The 16,813-nt window shown below is 35.0% G+C and overlaps 3 protein-coding genes across 4 annotated transcripts; 2 read left to right on the plus strand and 1 right to left on the minus strand.

Moving 5' to 3' along the window:
• Window positions 1–5,818: 5,818 nt before the first annotated feature.
• Window positions 5,819–6,535, plus strand: LOC140776122 (uncharacterized). The gene has a single exon (XM_073119705.1). It carries the CDS (start codon window positions 6,044–6,046, stop codon window positions 6,338–6,340), a length of 297 nt encoding a protein of 98 aa, XP_072975806.1. The 5' UTR covers window positions 5,819–6,043; the 3' UTR covers window positions 6,341–6,535.
• Window positions 6,536–7,896: 1,361 nt separating this feature from the next.
• LOC140775455 (glucose-1-phosphate adenylyltransferase large subunit 4, chloroplastic/amyloplastic-like) lies at window positions 7,897–15,628 on the plus strand. Of its 2 annotated transcripts, XM_073118756.1 has the most exons (16): window positions 7,897–9,759; window positions 10,274–10,387; window positions 10,495–10,668; window positions 10,732–10,824; window positions 10,903–10,986; window positions 11,087–11,142; window positions 11,435–11,528; window positions 11,625–11,737; window positions 12,052–12,124; window positions 12,329–12,409; window positions 12,502–12,588; window positions 12,675–12,779; window positions 12,984–13,090; window positions 13,171–13,231; window positions 13,364–13,490; window positions 15,470–15,628. In XM_073118756.1, exons 1-15 carry the CDS (start codon window positions 9,529–9,531, stop codon window positions 13,463–13,465), a joined length of 1,575 nt encoding a protein of 524 aa, XP_072974857.1. In that variant the 5' UTR covers window positions 7,897–9,528; the 3' UTR covers window positions 13,466–13,490; window positions 15,470–15,628. The 2 variants fall into 2 exon arrangements, with proteins under 2 accessions (XP_072974857.1, XP_072974856.1); XM_073118755.1 differs by lacking the exon at window positions 15,470–15,628 and having other exon boundaries at window positions 7,898–9,759; window positions 13,364–13,732.
• Window positions 14,201–16,792, minus strand: LOC140775456 (large ribosomal subunit protein uL18c-like). The gene is made up of 3 exons (XM_073118757.1): window positions 16,577–16,792; window positions 15,653–15,814; window positions 14,201–14,571 (listed from the first exon to the last, which is right to left on the minus strand). Exons 1-3 carry the CDS (start codon window positions 16,790–16,792, stop codon window positions 14,422–14,424), a joined length of 528 nt encoding a protein of 175 aa, XP_072974858.1. The 3' UTR covers window positions 14,201–14,421.
• Window positions 16,793–16,813: the final 21 nt, after the last annotated feature.

The following is a 16,813-nucleotide window of genomic DNA, read 5'->3' on the forward strand; positions in this document are numbered from 1 at the left end:
GTTCACCATAATAGAGGATAGATAACACAGTTTACTTTATTTGGATTGTCCAAAATTCATAGTATAGTAAGTTGCTTATCAAAATAAGCTCTAGTAGCACCACCGGTGTAGAAGGGGCACAGCCTATATTGTGAATACCTCATTAATATAGGTTATCATTACAGCTCAATATTCTGGTCTCACTAGCCCATGATTATTTTTAAGATTGATATTTAATAGATTTACTAGGGGAGCACTATATGCATATAGTTTAGATTCGTTATAGTTTGTTTTTCAGTAGAGTTAGTCCGGTTATCCAACCTATATATTTGAAATGATTAATTTCTTTATATAACCTATACGATGGAGTAAATGAGCAAGTGAGCTAGCTTTAGCTCATGCTTAGCTCAAAATTACTTTCGAGCCTAAATTTTAGTTTAGGCTAGGCTTAGCTTAAGAGCAACTCCCCGTTGGAGCTTCAACCGGGCTCCATTGCTAGCTTAGTGAGGCTCCAAATTTGGAGCTCCACCAAAAAAATGGAGCCTGACTCCAATTTTATTTTAAGCTTTTTAAAAATACTAAATTTGCTTAATAATTATTGTATTTAACAATTTTAATTCCATATGTATCCTTTATTAAATAATCTAGTTAATTAAACTGAGTATATAATTAGTTTTACTAATCAGTTTTTAACAAAAATAGTATTATTGGAAAGCCCTCATCGAAACCTTTAAAATGAGTCTAATATTAAATTATTTTTGAGTTAATTTAAATTTTAAATTTATTATTCTTTATAAAAATGAGTCTGGTATTTTATTATCTATAAAATAAATAGGTTTATTATTATTTAAAATCAATGTGTCCTAAAATATTATTACTCAAAATTATTTTCCAATATAAATATTAAATATTAAAATATATCAGATATGAAATACATCAAACATTAAATACATTAAAAAAATTACATTAAAATTTATATTCCTTCGTTCCTATGCCTCTGTCATAAGTGTTTATTTCGAAGCTCAGAATGAGCCTCTATCTTGGATCTTCCTATGTCGAGCAAAGAATCGTTTAATTAAAAAATTAATAATTTAAAATTATTTCTAAAACTATTAAATATTATTCTTATTTTAAAAATGATGAGAGTTTTCTAACCATATATTTTTTATTAAAAAATAATAATACCTATTAAGTAATTTAAAATAGTTAATATAAATATATATATATATATAATATTATTATTATTTTAATAAATATGGAGCCCGATACGTTGAAGTGTACCTGGGCTCTTGCTCCATATTGATTCCTTTGGGCTCCAAATATGGAGCATCCGACGGGAGATGCTCTAAGTAGCCACTGAGCTCGAGTTTAGCCGGACAAAACATAAGTCTTAACTGAGCCAATTCTCAAACCGAATATATATTCAAGTTAGAGCTAGCACTCTATATTAAGCCGAGCCATTGAATATTTGATCCAATGGTCATGTGAGTGTATATATATACCCTCACATTCACATCAACGGGTGTGCTTGAGGAGCCAATATTTCCCACATTTCCCCTAAATTTCCTGCACGCAGTCTCATCATCCTACGTCTTTTTACCTGTTGGGACAACAACAACGGAGAAAAAAAAGGAACAACCACGTATCCCAACGAGTGAGAGAGAGTTTTCAACAAACGACTGATAGAAGGATAAGTTTGACAATACGTTATTACTTGTTTACTTGTTAAGAAAAGCTGATGCATATGTTTCTGGACTTTTTACGTTAAGAAGTCATGCAAGATGTCATTGAGGTTGGTGGTTTCTTGTACACCAAGTGCGTAAGGTTGACGTTTTCATGAACTCAGCAGATCTATCGCATCAATCATTTATCTTCTCTCCTTGGGATTCTTTCTTCTCTTCTCTGATATGATGATGATGTTATAATCATATTTCGTGGCAATGGTATCATCACCCACTAATCAAAGATCTGACAACAATTGGATCGGATGATTGGGTCCAGATATCTAGGATCAAACTCAAACTTGTTTCAATTTCAAACTCAGTTTTATATATATGGACAAAAAAATGCCCCATCTTTTCTTATATCCTTCTTTTTATTATCTTCTTTTTAAGTGACAATTATGGCTTCTTCTGTAAATATTAAATATATTAAATATGTTTTCTCCCTTCTTATACATAGAATATTTTAATTAAACTGCTATGACATATAATATATTTACAAAGCACATCTAGATGATCAGAGATTTTGGGCTCCAGAACCAAAATTTTCAATTCCGTTTCTGTGTGTGAAAATAATAGAGAGTGATAGTTAGGAAATCTAATTATAATTAACCTAATAAAATAGAGAATATGGATAGTCTAATTGTCTAAAGAGAGATCCTGACATTTATATATATATATATATATATATATATATATATATATATATATATATATATATATATATATATATATATATATATTTGGCTGAAAGCATTTAGCCTTCTATTCCCTTTTCTACGAATTAATCTAGATATCTAATTTATAATTAGTCTACAAATTTATAATCTATTATAAAACCTTGTTAGTAAAATCCTTTTCTATATTTGAGGTAATCATCTACGTACTCACGTTCACATCAACAGATGTGCTGGAGTGGAAATATTTTCCACTTCTTCTCTAAATTTCCTGCACATAAGTGTCATCTAACTTAATCAAATTAGCACAACGACGTCCCTCAATGAGTGATAGTTTTCAACAAAGGACTAATAGAAGGATAAGGTAAGTGAAAGGAAAAAAAAATTAAAGTGGTGTACCAACCTTTGCTTTTGCATTGCCTGTTCTATGGGCTCTTCCTTTCTAACCCACAATGTGTATACAAAGAGTGATAATTAATTAATTATTTGTTGTGCCGAATAGGGTAACAAAAGCAAATTCTCGATCAAAATACTAAAAATCTCAATGAAATGGTAAAAATAAATCTAATTTAATTAGAAAAAATCGTAAATAAGATGCTAATAGTAGAGAAATACTAGAGAATAATCTAAGCACGAATAAGTAACTCTAAATGCAAGTAATTACAGTAAAAAGAAAGAAAGACGTAAGCTTTTACGTGGTCCCGTGATGTGCCTACGTCTATGGGCGTTGCAAATCTTCAATCCACTATTTAAATCCAAACACAAAAGACTCTCCAAAGTGTAGATGCTCTAAGTACAGTGGTGATTATCTCTTTCAAATATTTTCAACGGTTATCTAGCTCTAGAACCATAATTAGGTATTTATAGGGATGACTTAGAGGAGAAGAAATTAGCGGGCTGTTCGAACGGGTGGATGGCATTCGAACGTCTATGCACCATTGGAAACTCGTTCGAACCCCTTCCAAACTCTTTGGTTATCAAACGGAGGCAAACGTCATTCGAATGCCGGCACATAAATTTAGAACAACATCAATCTGCAATCAACCTATTCAAAGGGCTTTCTTGATTCAAGCCAATTTTCAAACACTATCTACCTAATAGTTATCACAGAAATTAGCTATCTCAGCAGATAATAAGAGTAATGTTTCAAGACCTTTGCTATGTATTTATAAATATATATGATGAATTGAATAAAGTATCATATAGATGACATAGAGAGTAATATAATATACAAAAAGATGGCGAGTTCTATGTAAAACTATAATTTTTTGCTCCTATTATTAATAATAGGTGTGGAATGCTTAGACTTTCCCCAAAGAGATCTTGCTTTGAAAGTTGACCTTGGAGACAGTAAACAATCCCAACTTCCAACTAATGAAAGAACGTAGCGTGTAGACATAGTATACCAAATATCGCTTGTGTTTGAAGAATGCAAGCATTACCTTTCTGGGTCAAAGTGCGCAGTCGTGGGCTTTGTGGTTGGGGGTGTAGATGGCCAGCTTCCCGTATAGTCTTAATTAGCCTCCTGGAGTACTTATTCCACTCTTAATTAATAGGTTTACCTAGAAGATCGTGTATATTGGCCTCATTAATCAAATTAATTCTAGCCCAAGAGTGGAGAAGTCAATAGTCCTATGCTGTATTTTCTAGAGCCAAGAGGGTTCCTTAATATGTCTTAATGAAGGAGGAAATCCTTTTTATCAAATCTTTGGTCAAACTCAAACTCAATTGGATGTTCATATTAACAGAATAAGGTTAGTAAGATCACTTTAACCTTTTAAACTTTTGATTAAACTGAGATGATAAAATAATTTAAACCATCTTGTTTCTGTTAAATAATTTTATATTTTGATTAGAAAGTAAATTTTGGCTAAACTGATGAAATACTTAATCGTTGCAACGTAGGGAGGGGTATTAGTATAAATCAAAGTTGACACAATAAAATGATTGTTTAATCCAAATGCTAAACATGTAATGTCTTATCCAGTCCATTTGTGAACACTACTACCCATGCAAATTGCAATGATCTACAGAATATTGTTGTTGGGTAGATGGCCAGCTTGATTTTGACTACTCTAGTTATATTTATCGGATACAAAACCAAAAGAGAGAGAAAAAAAAAATCTAATTAACAAAGTATTGAAAAGGATAAAGAAGGGATAATGACCATTAATTAATCTAAAGTGGGATATAATTGTCCTGCTAGGTTTACATAAGCTGTGGAAAGTGGAGACCCATATCCATCCCCATTACCACCAACGACTAAGAAGTGAGTATCTTACCGTAATACTAGGTGGAAAGATGAAGGAAAGAAGGAGAACAAAGTAGTACCATGTCTACATGGAAAGCGAGGATGATTACGATGGATTAACTAGAATGCCTACCTGATTTCATTCGTACGTAGTCACATAATATATCCTTTTCTTTAGATAGACTAGAGGGTTATGCACGTCACATAGTGTATATATATATATAATAATTGTTAAAAGGGATCCAAGGATATGATAAGGAAATCCATTTAGACCATTAATTATGATTTATGGAGGCTAGCTGCAAGCCTGCATGGTAACGTTCTTTGGCAGTGAGTTGAATCGCTACGCTTGGCGAGATGACTTAAAACTGATGATTAATTGAGACTAAGCCGACAAGCCATTATTAATGAAAATGCTACATATATATATCTGAATTTATTATCCTTTTCTATATATCTTCTCTAATTTTTCTTCTGTGACAAAGAGAAATATTTCAAACACATCTTCCATTAAGTTTTTATTATATTTTTCAATTTATAGATAATAGTTCGAGGGATCAAACATGTCACAAAATTTTTAGAGTAGGTATATAGAAAATAACAATAGTTCAGAAGAGTCTAAATATAATTATCTCTATTTGTTATTAAATATATGATATATATTATTATATTATACCACTTGATAGTTTAAGTTTTTTGTGTCATGTAACATAGTATCTGAGTTAGTTTTTATAAAAAACTAAACCTCCTTAGCCCCACTTTTATTCTTATCTTATAATATTTATGCTATCATATTTTCATATTAAAAACAACAAACATATAAAGCCTTGTAAATGAGCATAAGCGCTACCATCTTATGTGATCGGAGCAAAATATAATAGTTAAGAGACTATTAGATTATAATTAAATAATACAGTTGAAAGACAAATTTCTATTTATGACGCGGGTATATTCGAATTCGAATAAAGTTAAAACAGAAAGTAAAAAGAGAAAAGAAAGAAAGAAAAGAAAAAGATAAGTAGTGGAATGGCAAAGTAAGATAAAGAGGAAAGCTGGGGGTGTCACGGCAAAGCCATGAGAGGGCGGGACGGCTCATCAAATCCCTATCTAAGTAACCAACTCCAATTGCAGCACATAAAAAACGAATTAAAAAATATAAAGACTTCGGTACTTTAAATGCACCCGAAGCCGCCTATAGAGTATAGAATTAGAATCCCATCCCAATAGTGGGGGGGAAGGAGTTAAATGTGCCCAATTTTAAGAAAACACTCAAATTAAAAGCTTAATAGCAAGCATCCTTCCTTCCTATTAAACAGTTGTAGAGGCATCCGTCCAACCTTTCCTCTCCTCTCTAGATCTCATCCTTCGTCTTCTTCTTCTTTCTTTCTTTCTTCTTCTTTGGAGATCGTCGATAGATGGCGATGGCGACGTGGGGGACGGAGTATATGACGCAGTGGGAGCAGCAGATGGAGCGGCGGCAGCTCTTCCTGCGGAGCTACCAGTTCTCCCGCAAGCTCACCGCGGGGGAGAGGGTCCGCCGCTCGCTGGTCCGGGTCAGGCGGCTCGTCTGGATCCGAATGCGCAAGCTGCCGCGGTTGGTCTGGTCTCGCCTGAGCTCGTCACTGTGGGCCCGGGGTCGCCGGAGGTCGTTCCACCGCCACGTCGTCCTCCGACCCCGCCGCCGGTCCTCCCCCGTCCCGTGCTTCTGGTAGCTGGGAGATCGGATCTCTGGTTGTTCTAATAAGGCGAACGTCTATGGTAGTTTTCTCTTCTCTTCTCTTCTTCTTTTTGGTTTTAAATGTAGTTTGGTAGATCAAGAAGCTGCTCTCTTGTTTCAAACTTAATCTTATCGCCTGTATCTTTTGCTTACCAAAAAAAAAAAAAAAGTGTGGTGAATTGAGCCTTCATTTGTGAATAGTAAAGAAATAAATTTGGTTCATCTTAAATGTCATCTCGTACACTCGGATCGATCCACGGAAAGCAGAGGAGAGTGTATCGAAGCTGTTCATGTTCCAGTCGGCAAATGGTAAACGCTGAAAAGTTTATCAATTTTGACCAGATGAGCCAATTTGTCCTACATGTTGAAAACCATTTGCAACTCTCTCTCCATCTACGAATGCCATAACCATAATATTCTAGATGAAAGAATAAGTTTCTTTTGTGCTTTAATTAGACCTACCCCGGCCAAAAACGAAAGGTGAGTATTGAGACATCTGGGGAATAGTAATAGAGAATTAGAATAGGTGGGGTCTTCATTTCATAATCTTGGAAGTTTGCAAATGGCCACCAGGAGGAGATCATCATCATCCCCTTTGCCTTCAAACTTCAAAGCCGCATTCAGCAGCTTTGCTCCCTTCCACATCTCATCACCTAATCTCTGCAATCTAAAGGGGATTCGAATTCATGAGCTATGTAACAGCTTCTTATTGCTTCGTACTAGTAATTAATTTCTATTTACACAGTCGTCGTTCTTTGTCTGGTCAATTTAAGGTTACGATCTGAATTGGAGTAACTCCGTAGCATGCCATTATAAAGATGTACGAACCAACACGTGGAATTAGGTTTCTATTATTATTATTATTATTTTTGCTTGTATAACCCTTTGGAATTTATGGGTTAAATATAATCTACCTCTTTCACTGTAGTAATAAAATTATTTTACTATCTATGCTTATTTTTGTATCACTTAGTCGAACCTATTTTCAAGCTTTAGATAAGTTGCGATCAATTCGAAGCAAGCTTATCAAACCTTAAAATTAGGCTATATTTAATTGATAAATAACTCCGAGACTACTTTTAAGACTTAAATAATCGGACTTTAATTTTGAATCAATCTAATAGTTATAAATTAGAACATAGTATATAGATTACTAATATATATTATTAATTTGAGTTCATCGTGCAGACCTAAGCGAGCTCGAAATAATTTCAAGCCTAAATTAATAGCTTAGCTTGACTTAACTAAATTCCAGCTGAGTTGCCATAGGAGTTCGAATGGCTCTAGGGGTGCTCAAAAGCTCAAACAAGTGTTGGAAATTAGGTTAGGTTTTGGTCTGTTAGGATAATGCAAATAGGAACACAATTAGTTTATTAAAATAATGAAAATTTTTAAACATGATTCACTTATCAAACGAAATACACAGAGTCATAAATTAGTTATCGAGTAATATAAATTATTTAAATTTATATAAATTGCTAAAATTGAGTTTATTTAGATTATAAACGTGTCTATTCATATTATAAATATTTTTTATGTTATAAAAGGGTTATTCGGTGTTTAAAAAATTATTATGTTATAGGCAAGTTATTGTATCATAAATAAATTAGTAGGTCATGTTATAAATTAATCAAACAGGTTGAGATAATAAATACGAACACAATCCGTTAAATCAAGTTAGGTGGGTCAAATCATTCATGTCCTTGCACCGGATTGTAAACCTATTTAAATTTTTTGGGTTCGTATCACACATTATCAAGTGGGGCCAAAAACTGCCAACCCTAGTCCCGACAAACCTATTGTGACTTGAAGGCTTATTAGAAAAATGTATTCGTAACTTTTAAAGTTTTAACCGGTTAACTAATAATACAATATCACTAAATAAACAAGACGAAAATGAATTCCAAGGAAGGGAATTTTGAATTGGATTAATCTCCTTTTGATATCCTTTCTATCAAATCTTATTTCTTTTTGTTTTAGATATTGTGAGGAGATTATCGTACTTTATGATAGCTCTTGCTCTTTCTGCATCCATGAGTAAGATTATTATTGATTTAGAATTAAATTTGAGTGATTCTCTCTACCAATACTTGGTTTTTTTTTATGACTCTAGTTATCTTTAGTCATGGATGCAGATTACAAACTGAACCACATAAATTTGTCTTACATATGTTGCTTGTATTTAGTTTGTTTGTAGTCTAAATTATTCAATCTCTATAGCATGATTGTCACCTTGGCAAAATGGTGGAAAAATAGTTTTGCCTTTTTATTTGCAAATGCATTCAATCCTAACAATTGATTAGCTTTTTAAGAGATGATGACATCCATGCAAAAAGTAAAATTTGAAAAGGTATTAATACAAAAAAAAACCCCAAAGGTAGATATAAAATATCATCTTTGCAGTACGCACAGAAATTAAAAATTGTAAAAGTATACAGAAACAATGACACTAAAAATGTTCCTATGGATTCAATCTTATTCGCTTCTTCTTGTTAACACGATTAAAAGATCTATACAAACACCTTAGACACTTAATGATGATATTATTAAACTAATTCATAATTATTAAAATTATAAATTTACTTATATACAGTGAGAAGCCAATTACATTGCTGGTTAGTTGGCTGAAAGAGGGTAATCTCTAAATTTTAGTTGTATTGGGATGACGGTTTTCTCGTTGAACTAGTTCAGTTTTTGGTCTCTAATTCGAACTAACTAATCTATAAATTATTTTTTATCAAATCTATTTTCTAGGAGATTTACCATTGAAAAAAGAAGAAAGAAAATAATCAGTTCTTCAGAACTGGGGTTGTTGATTAAAGTTTTGAGCTATAGAACTGGGCTTGTTCAAAGCTTGAGCTGAGATCGAGCTCGAATTGGACTCCATTAATTGAATTCTATCGAGAGCTGGATATCGATACGAACCAGCTTGAATGTCACTCCCAGTACACGCGGCGCAACGTAGATTTCGAGTTGTGTGTGTAGATTCCCGAGTTCGGAGTTCCCTTTCCACCTCTCTAACGGTATTCCCGATATAGTTGTCGGATCGGTACTTGAAAGTAGGAAGTTAGTTACCCAATGCTCTACTGATACTCCATATTGCACACTCTCCTCTCTTCTCTCTTCCTCCTCTCTCTCTCTCTCTCTCTCTCTCTCTCTCTCTCGCTCATCTCGGTATTGGCCATGGCGATGGCAGTGGCATTGCAAATGCCCTCCTTCTTCTCTTCTTCTCTGATGCTCAGGGACCGTCGCACTTCGATGACCTCCTCTTCATCGTCGTCGTCGTCGTTTCTTGGTGCAAGAATCCGTTCTCGGACGAGTTGGGTCGAGCGTTATAGAACGAGGAGCACTGATCTTGGGATCGCGAGAGCCAGTATCAACTCCGTCCTCACGGACGTAGCCAGGGATTTCCTGGTACTCTCTCTCTCTCTCTCTTCTCTCGTCTCTTTCTTCGTTTCTGTGAACCTTTCAATAATGGGTTAATTGTACGTAAAAAACACTGAAATGGTTTCTTGTTTTATAAGATTATTTAACTTTAATCTGATCTCAGGATGAGATGATCCTGTAAATGTAGAGAGAAAAATAAGGCCTGATGACTCACAATCGTGGAAAAATTCTTTAACATCCTACCATATACACCAATATGTTCTTAAAGTTGTGTACCAAAGGAGGCAACAGATGGGCTTTTAGTATATGTAAATTATGTACACTCTATTGTAATAAAATACGATTATTTAGTTAATTTAACGCGTGTTCATGTTAATTATCAATGTCAGATATATTTTTTTGAGGTAATAAAATCATAAGGCAGGGGTCGAATAATAAATCCTCATGGTAGAATGCCTAAAATGAACAACATGACTGCAGTTTGCTTTAGTTTTGGATGTAGTTAAGATTGTTTTTTTGAATATTTGCTCTTTTATACCAGACTCCATTGCTATTATATCCGCCAGCTGATCCCAAGACCGTAGCTTCAATCATATTAGGAGGAGGAGCAGGGACTCGCCTCTTTCCTCTTACACAGAAGAGAGCAAAACCAGCCGTAAGCATTCCTAACTTGATCATGAGATGATCAACGATCAATAAGTATACGTGTATCATTATGTAACTATGCTTGAAATATTTTTCGGCTACCATTTTGCATGTCAGGTGCCAATTGGTGGGTGTTATAGGCTCATTGATGTTCCTGTTAGCAATTGTATCAATAGTGGAATAAATAAGATTTACATCCTAACTCAGTTCAACTCTCAATCCCTCAATCGCCATCTTGCTCGAACGTATGATTTCGGCAATGGCGTGAACTTTGGAGGTGGATTTGTTGAGGTAAGTATCATGATCGTTTACCTATATCATGGTGTTCCTTTAATTTGTTTCAATTCTATTTAGGTATTAGCTGCTACTCAAACAGCTGGAGAATATGGAAAGAGGTGGTTTCAGGGAACTGCAGATGCTGTTAGACAATTCATATGGCTATTTGAGGTCTCTAATATGTGGCTTTTGTGCTTTCAAATTTTATGGGACAAGGTTACATCTGAGTTATTCTGACACTTCTTGTAGGATGCTAAACTGAGACATATAGAGAATACTCTGATTTTATCGGGGGATCATCTGTATCGGATGGATTATATGGACTTCGTGCAGGTTTGCATTAAGTTTCTTTCTGTTATGAGATACATTTGTTTTAGTTTATGCATCTATTTTTCCTTTTGTGGGCTGATTCAGATTTGGAAATATTTTGCAGAAACATATTGAGTCTGGCGCCGATATTTCTGTATCTTGTGTCCCTGTGGATGACAGGTGATCCAATCTGAGCCCATGTAAATTTCTTTCAGTAGTGTACTCTAAATTCTAAAAGTTTGTTTTTCAAAGAAGTTGTTGCTTATTTATCATGTCAAATAAGATAAGATTTATATAAATTTCTATCCATGATTTGTTCATCTGGACTTGAATATTGCTTATGCTGAATGCAATACCTTCTAGCTAAGCTGTTATATGTTGTTATTACTCTCCTTCTTTGCAATTAGTCAATCTGGATGCCTCAGCTATTGTATGCAGTTCGTAATTCTCTTGCTCTTTCTCTCCCTTGCAGTCGTGCTTCTGATTACGGATTGATCAAGATCGATGAAACAGGTCGTATCAATCAGTTCTCTGAAAAGCCCAAAGGTGAAAGTCTAAAATTAATGGTATGATCTCCTTCTTAGATCCTACTGCACATACTGAAAATTGAAGATATTAATAGGAGTATCTCAATAACTGAATAAAGGTCTTCACTAATGCAGCAAGTGGACACAACTATTTTAGGGTTGTCTCCTCAAAATGCCGAGAAGTATAAATATATTGCCTCAATGGGGATATATGTTTTCAGGACTGATGTCTTGCTGAGACTTTTAAGGTATGGTTGTGCTTCATCATTCAATCAGTACAAACAAGGTCACTTTTTTTCTCTATTTTTGGATGATAATAAATATGAATTTTTTTTAATGTTATCTCTTAGAAATTCCCACTGGATTATCCAAGTTTAAGTTCTTTCTGACATGGCTACTTTGCCAATGCAAACATTAAGCTCATGTTAATTTACATTCCTTTAACTCTCTGAAGCATTTAAGTTTGTAATGAGTAATGACTGACTGCTTATTATTGACTGCTCAGTTAAAATTTGATGCAAAATTAATTGTTCCAAATATTGCTTGCTTGTTGCACCTTTAGACATCATTATCCAAGCGCCAATGATTTTGGATCAGAGATTATCCCTATGGCTTCCAAAGACTATAATGTGCAGGTACTTTCAATTTCAAAAGTTTGCCTTCAAATGCTAATATATGAATGTCTAAGATATTATTGCAATGCTGACTTCCAGTCTCTCCACTGTCTCTCCCTTTACAATAGTAAAGGAAGATTCTTACTCAGAAAGGACATGCAGTTGTTAAAAAAATGATCATTATAATTCTATAATCAGCTAATTGTATTCTATTTTTAATCATAGGCATATCTATTTGATGATTACTGGGAAGATATTGGAACAATAAAGTCATTCTTTGATGCAAATCTGGCTCTTACTGATCAGGTCATTCTGAAACATTCTTTTATAAAGTTTTTCCATGGACAAGAACAAAGCTCTTCTGGGTGTCTTTCTAACTTCTATAATGCTCTTTGAAGTCCCCGGAATTTCACTTTTTCGATCCGCTGAAGCCGATTGTCACGTCGCCTCGGTTTCTACCTCCAACTAAGATAGAAAAGTGTAGGGTAAGGTTCCTCAGAAACAGAATTCTTGCTTTAAATTGTCCTTTATCTGAAAACTATGTTGAGTATGTTTGCTCTCATTTCTGCAGGTTGTGAACTCTATAGTTTCAGATGGATGCTTTTTAACAGAATGCAGTGTTGAACATTCCATTGTTGGCATCCGCTCAAGATTAGACTATGGAGTGGAGCTTAAGGTAGTCACTTTAGAGCTTGTAATCTTATACTGGCATAACATGGTTCAGTACATCTGATCCTGCTCTTGGATTCATGAATCATGAGTGCAATATTAAGTAGTCATCGAGGAATAATCTTATGTTAGTTTCATTCCTTATGAAGAATTTTTGTTGTGGGCTTTAACTTCCTTGAATGAAGATTGCTAACTGATTCTGGTTGTAAAGGATACAATGATGATGGGGGCAGACTATTACCAAACTGAGGCAGAGAGAGCATCTTGCCTCGTCGAAGGAAAGGTTCCGGTCGGCGTCGGAGAGCACACCAAAATAAGGTAAGTTTTGCCAAATATTATGCAATGCTGTCTCACTTCAGGTAGTCTTGAGAACCATCTGATGCTGTACTTCTCCTTAGGAATTGTATCATTGACAAAAATGCAAGGATTGGGAAAAACGTGGTCATCACAAACTCAGATGTATGTTGCTTTCTGCCAAATTTTTAAAAAAAATTTTGTGCTAAATCTAAGCTGCTTAATTATAAATCTACAAATCTATTGGAAGTAAGATACATCAATGTGTTCACTTAATTTGTTTTGCTGTGTGTGCAGAATGTGGAAGAAGCTGATAGACCATCAGAAGGCTTCTATATTCGCTCTGGAATCACTGTAGTGCCAAAGAACTCTGTAATCCCAGATGGTGCTGTCATCTAGAAGTTCTTCCATCAACTAAGTGCAGGTGGGCACATGTAAATAATAATCTTTACATAGCTATAATTGATAACACAAAAGATTTAGGGTTTTTTTCCGACGGTTTTTAGCCTATTAGTTCTTCATTATTTTCAAAATCTTGCAATAAACAAGAACTCTGCATTACCAGAAAGATGGTTCTGTAGATATTGAAGAATAAATCTTTTCTTGTACTGGATATTTTGATGTCATATTGAATATTGAATAAATGATAGCGGTAGTGATGCCACATTATAATACTGACCAGCAAGCTTTAGCCATCAATTTATGCATGCTTTGAAATCTCCTGCAGTAGTTTTACTTGTTATTAATGCAGTTCGACCTTCACAATGAGGATCTATCTTTAGGGGAACTGAGCTGGTTCATTTGTGCAAAGCTCTCTGTGCATCATAGCAACATATAGTAGGGTTTGAACATCAACCATGACATGTACACAGAATTTCCCAAAAGAAAGCAGATTGAATGGTGGAAATAATACCATTATTTTGGGAATTCGTTTTGATACAAAATGATCAAATTCATGGAAACAGTTCGTATGGTTCGGTCTATTCCCCAGATAAAATAGACACAAGCATTCATGCTAGAGTATTTAACCAATAGCAAAAGGTAGTAGATATACCAATTCCCATGTATCACAAGTGCAATTGCACAGATACTCCACTTTCCTAGACTACATGTTAAAAAGCATCAACTCTAACATTAGAAAGGCAGCTAGCACAAGTTTGAGAATGCATAAGGTTCGTTAGATACAAAATTTAAGCAATGCTTCAGTATGATAATAATGATGATACAACTGACAACTCTCAAGACTTGTAATGCTTACAAAGATTGTCAAGGTTACCACAACAAATTGGTTCCTTTGATTGCCGTAAAACCAGAAAGAACTTACAACTAGGGGACTCTGGTAAAGTTGCCAAATTTCAGAACTGAAGACCCTGTTCCCGCGCAGCATTTGCTAGAGCTTCTATGCGTCCATGGTATGGATAACCACCTCGGTCAAAAGCCACTTTTGTTATTCCTTTTTCCAAGCAAGCCTTGGCGATAGTTTCACCTATCTTCTTTGCCACCTCCTGGCATCAAAAGTTAAAGAAAGAAAATTCTATTAGAAACCAGAAATCTCAAACTGAGATTGCTACACTACAATCTGTGGAACAGAAGCAGCAAAACTAAAGCTACAAATTGGATTTTATCTGTCACTTCCACCATAAAAGTTGAATTATGTTATATATATATATACACACACACACACACACACACACACACACACACACACACACACACACACACACACACACACAACCTTATAAAAAAATCCATCCTAAACAAGGATTTCTAGATCTACTAGATCAGAATGATGAAAATAAAAAATAAACGAAGGCTTTCTCCTTCCAAGATATTGTATGTGTACCATTACTCAGTGAAGAGAAAAAGAACTACAAAATTCCACATATACATATGACATTCTGAAAATGCATTTTCGCAGGAAGGGCCTGCAATAAAAGCTAACCAAATGTTGCCGTGTAACAAAAAGCTTAATCTTATGCAGAAAACATGTATTTATTATAGATTTGCTATTCCGGATACAGAGGATGGCCTCACTCATATGAAAATTTGTTGTCTAAAGATTTTCATTTATGAGTTTATAATTGATAACATGTGAAGAGCAGATCATTTAACATTATACCCCCCCGTACTGATCATACTGATCAGAAAGGTGGCCCAGCAATCATTATGTCATTTCATTTGTGGGGTTCACAGTATATGAAGAAACAGATGAATAACCTAAATTATTCTTAAACATGAAGATCAGCACCATAGGGAAAATATACGAGTTAAGATGGTATTGTGTCGATTGACATTATCTTTCCCACAAGATAAGATGGATGTCAGTAAAAGAGAAATTTGTTTATTTGGGATTTATCATTGTTGCACATTATGTATCTAACTACATATACATAATAAATGCAGAGGATACAAGAGAAGAACAATGTTAGCATCTTTAACTGGGATTGGAGACCCAAAACTATAGAAGCAAGGAGAGATTGGACCGTGCATTATTGCATAGGATGAGAGAAGATATATAAGTTGAACAATGGTTGATTCAATAAAAGAGAAAACATAACATGACAAAGGATGGTCTTTACAACTTACAATTGTTGGACCAGAAGAATAATCAGATTCCTCAGAGATGGGCTTCTGCATTGTTGAAGCTGCAGCCAAGGTGTGCATCTTGGTATCGTCAATGACTTGGACATATAAATGCTTGTTTGAACGGAAAATACACATCCTTGGCCTCTCTGGGGTACCCTCAACCTGAAAACACAAAAAGAAATATCTTAACCTCTACATATCCGGCAGCAGAACATGAACTATAGCACATTTTTTGGGTAGCAGAACAGAAAAAGAAAGAGAAACAAAAACACAGACTTTGAGGCAAAAATAATAGCAGAATTCCACTTAATGAAGGAAAAAAATAACCGGCTTTTAGAGAATCATGTTGCAGCGGAAGTACGACAATGTAAGCTTATTACTGACGTGAAGAGAATGAAACTTATATTAAAGATACCTGAAATAACCAGTTACAGAATCCTGACGGTACACACTAAGGAGGCGAAAAAATGCAAAAGCAAATTGAGACAAGAAATAGATATTATGACTTCAACGCATATTAAAGAGAAAAAAAAAAGAAATTATGAATGTCCTGTTGAATTCAATGCCAGGTTTTCACCATTATAGAGAAAAACAAAGATAACAAAATGTGTATCAAATGCTGCATGAAATAGGCAAAAATAGTTCCAGACAATATATATATATATGGATTTCTTGGCTTATTGCTAGGGATTTAGCATTAAATGACTGTACGATTTTTTTTTTTTTTTTGCTTTATAACACAGCATATTTCTAAAATCAATCCCAATAAAACTTCACAGCACAAAGAGGAAGAGGGAAAAAGATTGGACTTTTCATCATTAATCATTTTCCTTATATATATTGTACCATTTACAAGGAAGGGCTCAGCTTGTGGTGTCATTGTCCGGCCATCTATCAAACAGGTTGTAGGCATAAAGACCTTACCTTCTTACGGACGCGTTCGTGGCGGGCGGTGCGGTTCTCCCTCCTGGTAGCGGCCTTGGCCACGACGGCCAAAGGTCGCTGCTTTGCGGGTGACGGAGCTGACGTCGTCACGGTCAGCCAGCAGAGGCGCTGCCCGCATGGGAATGCGCTGCCCCTTCCTCCCATAGACGACGCCGACGGCGGCGGCGCAAAGATCGAGGCACCGCAGAGAGACATTTCCTTTTCCCCTCTTCGTTC

This window comes from Typha angustifolia, chromosome 14 (genome assembly GCF_048772165.1).
Source record: "Typha angustifolia cultivar Huaian chromosome 14, ASM4877216v1, whole genome shotgun sequence".
NCBI classification, from domain to species: domain Eukaryota; kingdom Viridiplantae; phylum Streptophyta; class Magnoliopsida; order Poales; family Typhaceae; genus Typha; species Typha angustifolia.

Bases quoted from the DNA above. Each gene is read 5' to 3' on its own strand.
- LOC140775455 (XM_073118756.1), top strand. From the start codon at position 9,529: ATGGCGATGGCAGTGGCATTGCAAATGCCCTCCTTCTTCTCTTCTTCT. The intron at 10,987-11,086 runs GTTTGCATTAAG...AATATTTTGCAG, and splicing joins ATTATATGGACTTCGTGCAG to AAACATATTGAGTCTGGCGC. The intron at 12,125-12,328 runs GTACTTTCAATT...TTTTAATCATAG, and splicing joins CCAAAGACTATAATGTGCAG to GCATATCTATTTGATGATTA.
- LOC140776122 (XM_073119705.1), top strand. From the start codon at position 6,044: ATGGCGATGGCGACGTGGGGGACGGAGTATATGACGCAGTGGGAGCAG.
- LOC140775456 (XM_073118757.1), bottom strand. From the start codon at position 16,792: ATGTCTCTCTGCGGTGCCTCGATCTTTGCGCCGCCGCCGTCGGCGTCG. The intron at 15,815-16,576 runs GTAAGGTCTTTA...TTGTGTTTTCAG, and splicing joins ACGAACGCGTCCGTAAGAAG to GTTGAGGGTACCCCAGAGAG. The intron at 14,572-15,652 runs GTAAGTTGTAAA...TTTTGATGCCAG, and splicing joins ATTCTTCTGGTCCAACAATT to GAGGTGGCAAAGAAGATAGG.